Consider the following 16,416-nt stretch of genomic DNA (forward strand, 5'->3'; position numbering starts at 1 on the left):
CACACACTCACTCACATTTGTCTTCTAATTATTTTTGTATGTTTGCCTGTATGTACTATGTATTAGATTGATGGTGGCTATAATATTGACCTCTTTCTAGAATGTTCACGCGTTAATGCTGGATAATAAAGTCCCTGACAGCTCCCATTTGAAGAGCTCTGAAGGAAAGCATGTTTAATCCTCCTCTCTGGAAATTCCAGGATGCAGAGCCGGTAGCCAATTGAAAAAAAAAGTGCTGGCTCAGCATCTGTGTACATGTCCCAGGGCACTGCTTTGATCTGCTGTTCCTCCAGACATCACCTTGAGTTAAAGCTGTTCTCATTGGCTCGATGGCCCATCAGCCTCCGCATCCCCCGCTTTATGAGCCGCAGGCCCATCTGAACTAACCAGGGAGCTTTTTAAGCTCATAAATGCTACAATAAACATATGTATATTGCACTTAGGCTTTCCAACAAGGGAAAAAGAATTGTGTGTGTGTGTGTGTGTGAGTGTGTGTGTGAGTGTGTGTGTGTTAGTGCACGTGGTGAGTAAACGTCTGATGCTACCTATTAGTTGGATTTTCTCTCACATAGATGAAGTCACATGCACAGGAATGAAAACTAGTACAAAAGTGACGGCTGACTGTGTCAGCTGGAGAACACATTCAAGACTCATTAAAAAATGCCATGTGTAGATCTGTGTTGTTGTTGTTGTTGTTTCAGCTGCTCCCTGTTCCGGGTCACCACCGGACACCGGATGCCCTTCCTGACACAACCCTCCCATTTTATCCAAGCTTCCACGTGTAGATTGCTCATTAGGGATAAAATAAAATAAAATAAGGATAAAATAGTTTAATAATTCAATTTAATAATTTATTTTTATTTTTATTTATTTAGTTATTTATTTTTTCCCCTCTCCTTTCTCTGTTTATCTTCTTTTGTAAAGCTGCTTTGAGACAATGTCCATTGTAAAAGGCACTATACAAATAGAATTGAATAGAATTGAATTGAATTGAATTGAATAGATCTGCATAAATCTCCCAAATGCAGAAACGTAAATGTAAATGTCTCTGGAACGTCTCGGCATCACCTGAAACGGTCATTCATACAACATGAGCCACTGCAGAGGCTTTGAACTGGTTAACAAAATCATTAGCTGCATCCCAAATGACATACTATGCACTTACACTATGCACTCTACTGTCTAATGTATCAATTTTAAAGAGGAAGTCGCATCTAAAAATGGAACATTTTTTAATAACTGTAAATATCAGCTGTTTCTCGGGTAATGCGACGCTTTAGCAGAACACACAGAATTTTTTAAATATTGAAAAATTAGTCACACGATGTAGGTTCATTTAAAGGACGTTTGTAAGATGTCTTGTCCACCGAGGCGTCATCGGCTATCTTGAAAATGTTTTCTTGCCTGGTAGCCCCGCCCCTCTTACGCTACATAAGCGAAGCTGTGACCCTTTTGAGTGCATTGTTTGTTTTTTGGTCATCCACATACTTGATGTATACTTCTTTGTGTTGGAATTTTCAGTGTGAACACACTACTCTATTTCTACTAAAAAACGGTATAAATTGTGCATAAGTTATTATTTATTATTTACTATTATTCTGAGAAAATGCACAAACCCAGCATAACATTATGAATAATATGCCAAAACAGCCCTGTGTATTCTGACCCCTTTCTGTCAGAACCAGCATTAACTTCTTCAGCAGTTTGAGCAACAGTAGCTCGTCTGTTGGATCGGATCACACGGACCAGCCTTCGCTCCCCACATGCATCAATGAGCCTCAACCGTCCATGACCTTGTCTCCGGATGACCACTGTTCCTTCCTTGGATCACTTTTGATAGATACTGACCACTGCAGACCCGGAACACCCCACAAGAGCTGCAGTTTTGGAGATGCTCTGATCCAGTGGTCTAGACATCACAATTTGGCCCTTTTGGTCAATCTCGCTCAATTCCTTACACTTGTCCATTTTTCCTGCTTCTAACATCAACTTTGAGGACAAAATGTTCACTTGCTGCCTAATATATCCCACCCACTAACAGGGGCCATGATGAGGAGATCGTCAGTCTTATTCACTTCACCTGGCAGTGGTCATAATGTTATACCCGGTCAGTGTATTAAAAAAAAAAGGAAAATAGTTTTTTAGAACGTTTTATAGATAGTAAAATTAAATTTAAAAAGTGTGCCATAAACATGACTGTAAACATGAAACTTAATTTACTCTACATAGTAATCATTGTCAAACTCTTGACTAGGTATCACTGTTAGATCAGCCTGAAACATATCGTAACATGACTCTTAACAAACACAACAGACAAAAGCAGCCTTTATTTCATCTGATGCCTGTTAGAACAGGATGACATATTTTCCTACAGCAGCACACCCCATGTCATTTTATTCCATACTTCAAATAGGTTCGAGTCAAAATACGAACTGTTTTTTTTTTTTATTGGACACGAGAGGATGATTGTTGCATGAGAATGATCTGACCGAGCTCCGCATTAGTGCTTAAAGCTCTATATCATTCATAATATCATATTACGAACAGTAGAGGATCACCTGTGTTAAGGCAATATTCTGAATTGTTGTCTTACAGATACAAACAGATTTTTTTTCCTCAGTGGACTAATTAATACCAGGTCCTCTTACCTCTGCCTGGCTCGCCACTGACATTTGGTTCATGCTTGAGTGGCTAGCAGGCTGATTTCCATCTCTCATATGAAGATGTGACTGAGCAAGTGTGTGTGTGTGTGTGTGTGTGTGTGTGTACCATATCACAAGGACAACAGGAGACAGGCCTGCCTTTAGGAGATGGTATTAAGGTAGCGTGACAATCATGGATTAAAGACGCTTTCAGCCAATCCCAGCTTCCTCACAGGTTAGCGGTTCAATGGCAAATGCGAAAATTCACACATGCATACACATGAATCGGCTGCTAGTTGTGTATAGCTCCGAGTTAGACTTTTAGTTAGACTTTTATACATTATTCCTGTTATATTATGTTTGTAGTAACCAAAAGATATGCACTGAAAATGACAGTATCGGTATATCAGTTCACAACTGCTACTGAACATCTATATTATATTTGATTATATCCTCAAACAAACCTACTAAAACCTGCTTCCTTCCTTCCTTCTTCCTTCCTTCTTCCTTCCTTCCTTCCTTCCTTCCTTCCTTCCTTCCTTCTTTCTTTCTTTCTTTCTTTCTTTCTTTCTTTATTTCCCCAGCCAGGTTTTTGGGAACAGCCCCGAGCAGGACAGGAAGCTCTCCAGAGGGTGATTTGATTAGCTGAGAGAGCTCCCTGACCTGCAGTCTGTCTACAGCAAGCAGAGCTGGAACAAGGCCAGGAAGATAGTGAGCCATCTGAACAATGCATTCGTCCCTCTGTTGTGGTCAAGGAAGCGCCTCTGCTTCCTAAAGGCAAACACAAAGAGAATGAGCTGGATGACTTTAAAGTCAGACAGTACTGAGTGAGTTGAAAGAATGTTTATGATCACAGCAGCAGTCCATCCAAAGGCCATTTGGACACTTAGAACTTGGACTTTTCTGGATCTGTTTGTACAACACCCACTACCTCAACCTGCTTTTACACCGCACACACGTACTGCACAAGCAATTACTTACACTGACCAGGCATAACATTATGACCACATGCCTAATATTGTGTTAGTCCCCCTTTTGCTGCCGAAACAGCCCTGACCCGTCCTGCACTGTGTATTCTGACCCCCTTTCTATCAGAACCAGCATTAACTTCTTCAGCAATTTGAGCAACAGTAGCTCGTCTGTTGGATCGGATCACACGGGCCAGCCTTCTCTCCCCACGTGCATCAATGAGCCTTGACCTCCCATGACCCTGTCGCCGGTTCACCACTGTTCCTTCCTTGGACCACTTTTGATAGATACTGACCACTGCAGACCGGGAACACCCCACAAGAGCTGCAGTTTTGGAGATGCTCTGATCCAGTGGTCTAGCCATCACAATTTGTCCCTTTTGGTCAAACTCGCTCAAATCCTTACGCTTGTCCATTTTTCCTGCTTCTAACACATCAAGTCTGAGGACAAAATGTTGACTTGCTGCCTAATATATCCCACCCACTAACAGGGGCCATGATGAGGAGCTACTCTTATTCTTATTCACTTCACCTGGTCATAATGTTATGTCTGATCTGTGTACATCTGCATTTAATTCAAAATACAGTCACACTCTTTCTGTCATCAAAACTATATATCATATTTTTTTTAAATACATTTTTCTTCCCTTTCCTACCTAATTCTGATTTGTGTAAATTCTACATTTTATTCTTCTTTTAAGTCAAGAAGTCAAAAAATCATTTCAGTGCATGTTGTACTGTGTGATTGTGTATGTGACCAATAAAATTACATCATCACTCACCATGATCCAGTAATGTTCAGTGCCATGTTGATGAAAATCCCACAGAAGTGCAGCTGAAAGAGTTACAGCAAAGGTTCGATTACTGAGCGATCTACAACATGTGGTGAATGATGTATTAGCTGAGACTTTTTTTGAGCACAGATGAGGAGGTAAAAGAGCTTAAAGGTCCAAGAATTCGGACTGTTTTAAGCTAGAGACACAGTTTTGAGTTCCTGTGCAGTGCTTTCAGTTTATTACAAGGTTACACAGAAAGTTTTGTGATTTCAGTGAGAAATTTCAAACTGGAACGCATTAATCACAAGCCATTCGAGATGATCCTTTTGAAAATCACATTTTTTAGTGTAGAGGTACTTTAATGCGTGTGTGTGTGTGTGCACAAAATTATAAACTAAAATAAAGATATAAATGTATAAATATTTATGTGCTAAAGAACACACGTTTTTCTCAACAATATTATTTATTGACCCTATTAAAGTAATAAGAAAACAAACATGTATACCATGCTGATATTTATCAATTTATCATTTGTACTCGGAGGAAGTGTGCAGCTTGGACAAACTCCTGCTGCAGCGGCTCTCATTAACCCAGTGCTAAATCTCTCTCTCTCTCACACACACACACAGACACACACCAGGCCTCCTGGTGAACTGCTGTGTTTTATCGCAGGGATGGCCACATTAATATGCAACCTCTTGTAATGTTTGTCTTAACCAGTTCTCAGAATATTACATTTACAAATAACTTGTATGTACACACCGTGCACAGAGCCAGCAGCTTGTACAAACAAGCGGAGAGTGGCTACAGCCTGGAACAGATGATTAAGCCACTTCACGGGCAATCATGATTAGCGTCGTTGGCTTTGCGCCATGGCTCTGCTCACCTCCTTATGGATACCACAAGCCTATTGTAGCACAGAGCCCAGGAAACACACCCCGAGGATGACCAACAATCTGTGTTTGTGTGTGTGGCAAAGGTTTAAAGGATCGGAGCATAAAATCTTAACTATGTACTCATTTATCTGCCAACAAGAAATTATGTACATCTCAAATAAGCCATCCGCCAATAAGCTAATCATTATTTATGCTGGTATTAATAATTACTTATGCTGTTTTTTGTGTGTAGGATTATTTGCAGAGATTCAAACACAAGCCCAGCAGATTTAGTTTTTTTTAGATAGTATAGTATAAGATTATTTACAGAAATAATGCTTTATTCTATATCGTTGGAGCCACATTTATCTTCAAACTCTTCTAAAGATGGGTCACGAGGATAGATAGCAGTTTGTGAGATTTTTTGGAGGAAAGGCTTTCCATTAAGAGCTTTCAGCTTTCTGTTCTTTATGCATACAGCAACTTAACTCTCAGCTTGTGTATGGAAATTCTGAATTTGTATATCTACAATGCTGTTACATTCATGGAAACACTTCCTGTCTGCGAAAACAACACAACAAACGAACAATATGAACATGCCTGAAGAGAATAAACAGGACTGTAAGCTTTATACATTGTACTAAAATATGTACAGCTAAAGGAAGTTGGCTAAAAGCTATAATTGGTCTTATTGGCTTATTTGACTGATAATTATTTGATTAGAAAAATGCAACCTGACGCAAAATATGAGACCAGAAGTCGTCCTGTATATTCGTGAAAGTGTAGAAGTGAATATTCTTAGATGACTACTGATAAAGGGTCTGAGAGGCAAAAGACAGGACTTTATTTCATGTTTTCCGTGCTGTTCCCATCATGCCCCTACAAAGGCAATGGACTGGAAGTCTGATGAGAGCCGCTTCTGTTGTCTCACTTTGAGCCTCATAAAAGGAAGCGGCCCTGTCAACACCAAAGGCTGCAGTTCCCTCTGCTTATCCAGAGAGAGAGAGAGAAAGAGAATGAGAGAGAGAGAGACGATCTCAGAAGAGCTGCCCTTCACCACACTCGTGTCTGAGAGCCTAAAGGGAAAGAGAGAGAGATTTGGTACAGAGCCATTTTTGCCACTCTCCTGCTAATGGCTTCACTGCTGAGGAAGGACAGCTGACTGTAGGCTCACTGAGAAATCTTAAATAATAATAATTAAAAAAACATTAATGGAACTGGCATCCTCTGTTTCTCAGCATACTGTGTGAGTTAGTACTGAGGAGTGCAGCGCTTCCAGTCTGCCTGTAGGGATAGTCATTCCCAAACCACCTACCATACACACACACACACACACACCACTATCACTGAAGATGTTCTATAATTAAACACACCATAACACACATAACATGAATGACTTGGCTTGCTGCAGGCATGGATAGCAAAACCTAATCAAAGACAGACATGATTCTGTATATATGATTCATATTTCTGTAGGATTATACAGCCCTGATATTGGAGGAAAATATCATATAATATTCTGATTGTTGTGTTCTAACTTTACAGGGTAATTGGGTACAACAGTCACAGGTCATGTACACTGATCAGCACCGTAAGCAGTAAGCAGTGCCAGGTGAAGTGAATAAGACTGATAATCTCCTCATCATGGCACCTGTTAGTGGGTGGGATATATTAGGCAGCAAGTCAACATTTTGTCCTCAAAGTTGATGTTAGAAGCAGGAAAAATGGACAAGTGTAAGGATTTGAGCGAGTTTGACCAAAAGGGACAAATTGTGATGGCTAGACCACTGGATCAGAGCATCTCCAAAACTGCAGCTCTTGTGGGGTGTTCCCGGTCTGCAGTGGTCAGTATCTATCAAAAGTGGTCCAAGGAAGGAACAGTGGTGAACCGGTGACAGGGTCATGGGTGGTCAAGGCTCACTGATGCACGTGGGGAGAGAAGGCTGGCCCGTGTGATCCGATCCAACAGACGAGCTACTGTTGCTCAAATTGCTGAAGAAGTTAATGCTGGTTCTGATAGAAAGGGGTCAGAATACACAGTGCAGGACGGGTCAGGGCTGTTTTGGCAGCACCAACACAATATTAGGCAGGTGGTCATGATGTTATGCCTTACTTGTGTACTTGCACTATCATACCATCATCGGTCAGTGATTAAATGAGAGTTGAAATGGACTTTATGTATGGCATAATTCTAGTGTCGTTCAAAAATCTGCCATACTTTATAGTGTGAAAAAATTACCTTAAACCAGTACCAGCAAATAGTGATGCTGTGAATGGAAACAGCTTAATTATGCATGCAAACTAGACCAATTGCTTTTAAGATATAATTTTTAACTATTTCAACTAACTATGTTGGAACACCTCACTTGTGTGGGGCACTGGTCCATCGCAGGACATCATGGACACACACCTTCACACATTCATTCACACTTACGAGCAATGAAGATTAGCTAGTTTACCTACAGACAGTACCTTACAGTAACCTGAGCAATATCAGTACTACATACTGCACCTCTCTGTCAAAGTGTTGATTTAAGGACCCATTAAGTCCAAAATATACCTTCAATGGATCCTTAAAATGGGATCTCATAACATTTTTTCATGAAGGCCATGTTCAAATACATTCAAAATGTTATAATGCATCTATAAGGCATTATAGACATTGTAATAAACGTTGATGAGAATGTATTACACTTTATTCATAGACATTTTTATTTGTATTACCCTTTTAAACAAGAGACACTGACACAAAGCAGCTGTACAGAAATCTGGATATAGAGCTAGATCTAGATGAGCAAGCGAGAGATAGCGGAGGAAAGGGAAAACCTCCTGAGACGACTTGCGAGAAACCAGATCAAAAACGGAGCCCGTCCTTTTCTGGGTGATGCTGAATAGGGGATTATAAATCTTGTGTCTCTGACAGTTTTATGCTATAAAGTCAGACAGTACTGAGAGAATGTTTACGATTACAGCATCAGTTCATAAGTACTCGGGTTTACAGTACTCAGTCGAGATTATCCACTGAAGGGCTGAGATATGGGAATAAACAGATTTTATGAAGTGTAAATCTTTATGGTATTGATGTTGGAACTTGTAACTAACATATTATTATGGCATGTTATGAACATGTTCATGTCATTATGCATAGCCTTCATAGAAAGTCTTAGTTATGTGGTTATGTACTATTAGTACAATGTACTCTTATTAGAATTTTTTTATTAATTTATTAGTAAGAGATTTAATGATGATATGTAGACATCACTGAGACATCACATTTATAATCTGAAAACCGTCACTGTCCTTTCCTTCATGTAGTGTGTGTGTGTGTGTGTGTGTGTGTGTGTCGCATCACTAGGACTTGCTCTGCATTTGACATTCATGGGCTTGAGGTCCTATCTAAATGATTGAGTGCCAGCGTTTGCGACGGCAAATTGCATCGTTTCAATCCAGGAGAGTTTTTCCCTGCGGGTGTGGCGGAAGTCCCCTGGGCCGGCCTGGAGCTCAACAGCATGTTGTACATCCACATAAAAAGGAAAAAATATGGGAGCTACTCTCATCTTTATGATGCGGAGATTAATCTGTCAGCGTGGCCCCGGCGTAAATCTGCGCCCTGCTTTTGCAAAATACTGTTTTACTCGCCTTTACACTATATTTTATCTTTTATTGGCAATAAACATAAAAACGCACAAAGGGGTAATGTTCTCATCAATATTATTACAAAATGACAATAAATTTCAAGGCTTATAAGCTTTTGAAGGAATTCCCACTCCGACCACAAAGCAGTTAGGAAGAACTTGACCCTTTTCCTGAGCAGCAGATCTAACCAGGAAAGCTTCAGCATTAAGGCTATAATATACATACATACATACATATATATATATATATATATATATATATATATATATACACTACCAGTCAAAAGTTTGGACACATCTTCTAATCCCATGGTCTTTCCTGATGTTTATTTCTTTCTACATTGTAAAACAATACTGAAGGCGGCCGAAATCCACAATAATGTTGTTTGAACAGTTGATATTGAGATATGTCTGCTACTGATGCTCTGTAAAGTCTTCATAATGCCTCTAATCTGAGCTGCTGTTAATTGGTGATTTCTGAGGCTGGTAACTCTAAATGAACTTCTCCTCTGCAGCAGAGGTCAGTTTTGGTCTTGCTTTACTGGGATGGTCTTCATGTGAGCCAGTTTCATCATGGTGCTTGATGGGTTTTGCAAATGCACTTGACAATACTGTTCTTGCAAGAACTATTCCAGAACACCTGACCTTCGTGTCTTAAAACAACAACTGACTGTTTTTTGTTGTCATTACATATGGATTACTGAAGTCCATGTGTGTTATTTCATAGTTTTGAAATCTCCAGTATTGTTCTAGAATGTAGAAAATAAATCCCTAAACAAAAAACATTGAATTAAAAGGTGTGTCCAAACATTTGACTGGTAGTGTACATATATATATATATATATATATATATATATATATATATATATATATATATATATATATATATATATATATATATATATATATATATATATATATTAATAATTACAAATAAATTTCAGTCAGTGTATGACAAAGTAAAAATAAATGAATAAATAAATGACATTTGTCATAAATATAAGCAATATTAAATGATTAAGAATGATTTCATGCTATAATCTAGTGGCCTGAGTCTAATTAAGGATTTGCTCGTTTCCCAACATGCTTAGCGGTTATTTGAGTTAGCATATAGTTTTATATCCTGTTTAAAATTATGATTATGGTTGTGGAATATTTTGGTGTCATGTTGTGGTGATGAGTGTGTGTGTGTGTGTGTGTTGAGGTATAGATGTTATGTGAAAAGCATCTCTTTTGCTTTGCTACTTGTGGTCTTGAACCCCGAGCTTATTAAAACACAAGAGACCGAGCATCTCCTTAAAGACCAAAGGCTTAATTAATGAGGGCCTAATCAGTAGAAGAAGATATTATTCATTTTTACCTGTCACACCACCTCCGGAGGTCTTCATCCTCCATCTGCTTGCAGAAAGCGTGGTGTGTCGGATGCTGTAGAGCTGCTGCTGCTGTTTTTCCACTGTCAGGCCTTCGCTTTGCTCTCTCACCCTCAGAGACCAACAGCCTCAACAGCACAAAAGCCCCAGTCGCTTTCTGCTATGCTAATGATCTTAGCTGGAGGTTAAATTAACACTTTTAATTAAAAAATTAGCACCAAACAAACACGGCAAAACACACTAATGATTAAACCATCTAAATAAAGGCGCTTCATTCCAAAGGCATGGCGGCGTGAACAGAGTTTTATGACTGTCATAAAACATGTCAGCCAAGGAGATTCCCAACCAAATAGACTCGCAGTCAGTGGCAGATAATGCCGAGGAGATGGATGGTATGCTTACTGTATTATGTGATTATTATGTAAATGGTTTTGGAATGAATATGATGCCTGATTTCCTTAAGTAACAAATCAGTCCCTCTAATCAAAGCCTGTGTGGATGGACATGTGAGCCGTTTCATCAGGAGCACAAAAGCTTTAGATCCTTTTGAAACAAGGGGATAGAATGTGTAAACACTATTGGAGATGAAATATTTTTTGCATTATTTATTGAACAACAACAAAAAAAAGGTCAAAACAGCAAAATATAGCAACAACAGGCTTAGGATTGTGGGCAAGAGGCTTAGAAGCAAAGCCTTGTGATGCTCTACTGCACTCTAGTGGTGAACTAGACGAACTGCTTCAGGACATGGCTCTAAACACAGCAAGGAAAAAAAAAGCGTTGGAATGGTCAACTATTCTTTGTAGATACTCATACTCAGATAGTTAAGTTTACCAAACCAGGATTTGAGCATTCATCAGTCATTCCTTCAAATGCTTAAAGACTACATAACAGCAAGTTTGTCTTTGGAACACTGTGAGTCCAGTTAAAAAATAAACTGATCCATACAGATTACATACTATGCTTAAAGCTAGAACAGTACATCAGAGCTGAGGGCTAAGTAGATGAGTGAGCTCCTGAGGAACGCAGCATCCGTCCATCCTGGAACCAGAGTGACCTTCTCCTTTTTATTCATCTCCTGCACACAAACTCAGCAGAGCCAGCTGATAGTCTCCTTTAGTATGCTCCTATAGACAGAGAGAACCATTACAAACCATACAACATCACAGAGATAAGATGATTCTAAATGACAGATTATGGGTAAGAGACATGCAGTGTGTATATACATGTGATTAATATGAACGTACAGAGATGGTCTGGTACAGAGACTTTCCAGACTGGGCCTTGAACTCAGACCTGATCTTCTTAAGGTCTACCTCACAGCGTGAGATCATGATTCTTGTCACCACTTTTTCCTTTGCACCTTTACTCTGAAACACACACAATCCTTTTAGAATTTTCAGTGCAGCAAATTAATGCTCTGCCTTTACATAAACCTACACTTGGTCCTCACCGAGATATATAAACACACACACACACACACACACACAGAACTGTGCTGCCTGATGTAACCTTCATGTAATAAGCATCCTGTGACAACAGCAGCTAAATTACCACAAAGATAAACTTTTATGGATATGAGTGAATGTTTTTTTTTCCTTTTAAAAGGACAAAATGCAGTTACCTTCATGGCATCGTTCAGTCTGTTGGCAAAGTAGAGCTGTTTGTTTTCGAAGCACTGAACTGCACAGAGAGAGTGGTGGAGACGTTTTAGTTTACATACATTATTATACACAGAGTGTACCATTTCTCTGATACCAGAACACCTCTGTGAAGGCATGCGCAGTGGTCAGTGAAGGAGTCTAACCGAGTGTGAGGAAGGACTTCTCCAGATCTCCTTTCACTTCCTTCCTGATGCTCTCCTGCATGTCATAGGGACTGTAACTCTTGTATCTCTCAAATACTAGAGATAAATAAAACATACCATTCAAAATATATATTTTGTTTGAGAGATATTTCTGTTTTTATAGCAAAGGAAGGTGAATGTAAGGGGTGTAGGAACCTTTCTGCAGATGAGGGACACTCCTCTCTGACATGATGCTAATCCAGGTTTTGACATCAGTGCCTTTCCTTTTCACTCCGGCTTCATAAAGTGCCTGGGAAGCAAAAGAAAGCACAGATATGAAATTCTTACACTTGCATGGATCGCGTTTTAGAAGGTGTTCATTCGTTGAACTGACATCTATAACTTACTCTGGCATCTTCATCAATTTTCTCATAGTCAACTACAGCACTTGGCTCATCCCTCTTGGCCTGTTGGGAAGATCATTTCAGAATCTTCAGAATCATTATTACCCAGGTTTAGCAATTTGTCTTGTTAATATAGCACATGTAACTTATTAAAACACACAAACTTTAACTACAGGACTGCAGAAGAAACAGATCATTTAACCGTGTGCTAAAGGAACATCATGTCTGTGATGGACAGAAAGCAGACAGTTCCTCACCGCCACTAGAGCAAGCAGCAGCTTAGCAAAGTCTCCCGAGGTGTCTCCAGCCACATCCTTCTCCAGGTCCTTCTTGAACACTACACACACACACACACATTGACTTGCTGCTGTTCCTGCCTGCCTTATCTGTCACCAGCTAACGTTGACTCCTCACACTTACATTCTTTGTAGACTTTCTTTATCTCCACGAGCTCTGCATTGCTTCGGGAGCAGACGATCTCGATCAGGGTCTCCTCATCTGTTCCTAAACCCTGCACAGACATGTTACAGCTGTTAATGTATATATATATACACTATACACACAAATGCAGGGTTTAATCCTGCTGATGGATTGAAGCGTGGGTCAGAGCTTACTTTTATGGAGGCTTTAATCTCAGAGGCATCATACTGAGCGGTGCTCTTCATCAGGCCCAAAATTACGGTCTCCAGTGAGCCAGACAGTGCCCCCTTCAGGGCAGAAATCATATCCTGCACACGAATAAACCAAATGTTTTTAGTAAAAATAATTCTGTTATTTAAAAACTGAAAAAGAATTGTTCTGACCTTCTTGGCTCTCCTCTCATATGCAAAGGCAATTTCTCGTCTTTGGCTATACGTCCGTTTGGTGAGGATTTGAATAATGGTCTTTTCGTCCACACCTAAGATACACAATGAGTGTTTATTATTTTTTTTACTAAAATCTTTAATACTATTTTATACAGTTATAAACATTTTAGCATTCCAGGATAATTGAGGGAACATGGCTGTGGTTGTAGAATCGAGACATATTTTGCTGAAATGACACAATATCCCTATTCTATACTGGAATTTTCCACTGGTAGAGAGAGAGAGAGAGAGAGAGAAACGCATTAGTGAGCATGTGTTCAGTTGATTGTAGACTACAGCTACAAAAGCCTCACCCAGAACTTTCCATACGTGGGTAAGAGCTTCCACACAGGATGATGACTCATAAAGGCTCCTGATTCTGGCCAATGTTCAGTCTTGGGTAAACTCAGTCAAGTGAATACTGCAGTCACGTCTAAAAATGTTCTTTAACAGGAACCAGAGAGACCAGGAGAAAGAGTTTTTTTTTTCCCCTCACCTTTAGTTTTGATAGCTGTCTCTATTCTGGCAGCATCTTTGTCCGGATCAAAATCAGCTGCAGGAACCACAGTGGGGTAGGTGGGCTCGCTCGACTGAAGTGGGAGGTTAAAATGAGCAGAGTGTTAAGACACTGGACTTGAATGGTCAGAAATGAGTTTCCTTTAATCTGAAGAAAACCTACCCCAAAGTTAAGGGTCAGCTGACCCAGGAATTCGGTTACCAAAGACATCTTAGACGTCCTGCAAAAGACGAAGTGTAGCTTGTAATTCAGTTAAAGGGTTACATTCATATCATTTAAAAATAAGAAAGTTGAAGTGAGAACAGAGAATGATGCAATCAAGCCGAAGGAGGCGAAGGGTGACGTTAATAACGCCATGCTCCAAAACTCCTAGTTCTAGCACAAAGGTCTAGCACAAATAGGGCTGTGTTGACTCAGAAGTAGGTGCTTCCCTGAGTCATGGGTCTGCTTGTGAATAATACAAAATCTACATGGAAGCTGTGATTTCTCGGTGGAACAGAGGTCCAGAGGAAAGCCCATGAGAATACTGCCAGGTTCTCTTTCACTTCCTGGCTATTGTTCAAAGAAGTCTAAATTCAACAGCCTTAGTTGCATAGAAACCAAACAAACAGTAAAAGCACAGCCTTACTATAACAAGATGCAATAGCATGGGATTAATGTGACGATAAGGCTTTTAAAGCTGTATTAATTTACTGCTGTTCTTTGGTCTTTATGACTTTTGGTAATATGCATGCTGTTATTGCAGACTCTTGTAAGGACACACCCTTAAAGAGAATGAGAGAGAACAAGAAAGAGAGAGAGAGAGAGAGAGAGAGAGAGAGAGAGAGAGTGACAGAGACTCATGTGAGACACAATAATGCCAAGTCTACTTCTGCTCCCTGAAGCAGAAAAAAGCAAAAATTTTTCAAATGTTTAAAACATTTCTCAACCGAGACTTCCTTCCTCATGAAGAAATGTCTTATATGTTCTTCCTACAAAAAATCAGCACTGTAGCTTTAACTACAGCACATCAGCAGGAAGGAACGGCATCGACGAGGCTGCCAATGCAACATTTTTTCCCTTTGTACACTACACAACTGCTACAGCACTTTCAGGATATCACAGAAATACTTCATTAGGTTTTGGGGTTTGAACTTACCCAAGTACGCAGATGCTGCACAGAAGAGTTCCAGCTATGAGAAGTGAAAAGGGTGTGGTAGTTAAATACCACAGGATCTGCCAGGAGTCGTCCCCTCCCTTTAGTGCCGCCTCCTCGAGTACACAGCAGGAGAAACTCCGCCTGATGATTTGAGAGAATCCTCCATGATCTAGCATAACACGGGCCTTCTGGGGAAGGCTCATTACATTATGACCAACTGACACTCTTAACATGAAGCAGAACTACATCTTAAGAACCCAGTTGTGTAATTTATGAGTAAGTATTATGAATAAGAAAGGAAATCCTGAGGAAGATTAATACTAAGCCTATGCACGACTTAATTAACATGATTATTATTTTAATGTTTACTAATAATCTACTCTCACTGAAGGTAAATATAGGTGTCTGTACACTGCATTGTTTACCGTTTTTGTCCCACCCAGAGACCGAAATACACATTTAGTGTTTGATTACAGCTCATGAGAGGAGAGCAAAACAAAAAGTCTTGTAATAGCAGGTTTCAAACTACACATTAGCTCCTAAAGGTAAGAACATCAGATACATAACAGTCTGGAAGAAAACTGCAGCCATTTCATCAAAGCATTACATTCACATTTCTGTCATTTAGCAGACGCCCTCATCCAGAGCAACTTACATTTATCATCACATTTTATACAACTGAGCAATTGAGGGTTAAGGGCCTTGCTCAGGGGCCCAGCAGTGGCAGCTTGGTGGATCTCACAACCTTCTGAGCAGTAGCCCAACACCTTCACCACTCAAAATGTCAAAATGTCCACCATGAAGTCATGGACTTCTTTTAAGGCTTAACTTTCATCTCAGTAACTGACATACTTCCATTTGGCCTTATTTATTCCTACTTGAGTAAAGTTATGTAGAAATGCTTTCTTTTCAGACCAAGCTGAAGTACTTTAGTAACTCCCAGACTTACTAAATATTTCATAACAGGGGTTTTGCTAATACTCATGTTGAAAATGCCACTGGCCTTTGACACAATGACACATTTATACCTCATGATGACCTCCATGAAGCTAACAAACAGCTCACAAAGCTCCCTCAGCTTAAAATGACATGGTGATGAGTAAACAGCTTGTCTCCTGATCACTAATGGGTCCAAAAATACAGCTCAGCCACTGCAGCGTGTCGGCTACCGCGAGCACACGCTAACTCTTCTTCCTTTTCTAGCGTGTCATTTATTTCATCCTAACTTAATGGCTGGTATTACTTGACAGTTGAATTTTTCCAAAAATTAGCACTTTATTCTGGTTAAAGTATTATAACAATGTGGAAATTTGCAGTAACGTCCTAACGTTACACAGAGCTCGGTTTACATTAGTGACTTTCCTTACACACAAATTTGCACAAATTCAGGAGTTCTTGTGAACTGGATGCTCTTGAATCTGACATTTCTTCTGCAAATAATTTACAAATAAATATACAAT

The 16,416-nt window shown here is 39.7% G+C and overlaps 1 protein-coding gene across 1 annotated transcript; it reads right to left on the reverse strand.

The window, feature by feature from the left end:
* Window positions 1–10,856: 10,856 nt before the first annotated feature.
* Window positions 10,857–15,174, reverse strand: anxa2a (annexin A2a). The gene is made up of 13 exons (XM_058407968.1): window positions 14,957–15,174; window positions 13,981–14,038; window positions 13,798–13,891; window positions 13,260–13,354; window positions 13,071–13,184; window positions 12,877–12,967; window positions 12,714–12,793; window positions 12,460–12,519; window positions 12,269–12,362; window positions 12,074–12,169; window positions 11,891–11,949; window positions 11,514–11,636; window positions 10,857–11,393 (listed from the first exon to the last, which is right to left on the reverse strand). Exons 1-13 carry the CDS (start codon window positions 15,157–15,159, stop codon window positions 11,334–11,336), a joined length of 1,227 nt encoding a protein of 408 aa, XP_058263951.1. The 5' UTR covers window positions 15,160–15,174; the 3' UTR covers window positions 10,857–11,333.
* Between the last annotated feature and the right edge of the window lie 1,242 nt (window positions 15,175–16,416).

This window comes from Hemibagrus wyckioides, linkage group LG14, assembly GCF_019097595.1.
Source record: "Hemibagrus wyckioides isolate EC202008001 linkage group LG14, SWU_Hwy_1.0, whole genome shotgun sequence".
Classification (NCBI taxonomy): domain Eukaryota; kingdom Metazoa; phylum Chordata; class Actinopteri; order Siluriformes; family Bagridae; genus Hemibagrus; species Hemibagrus wyckioides.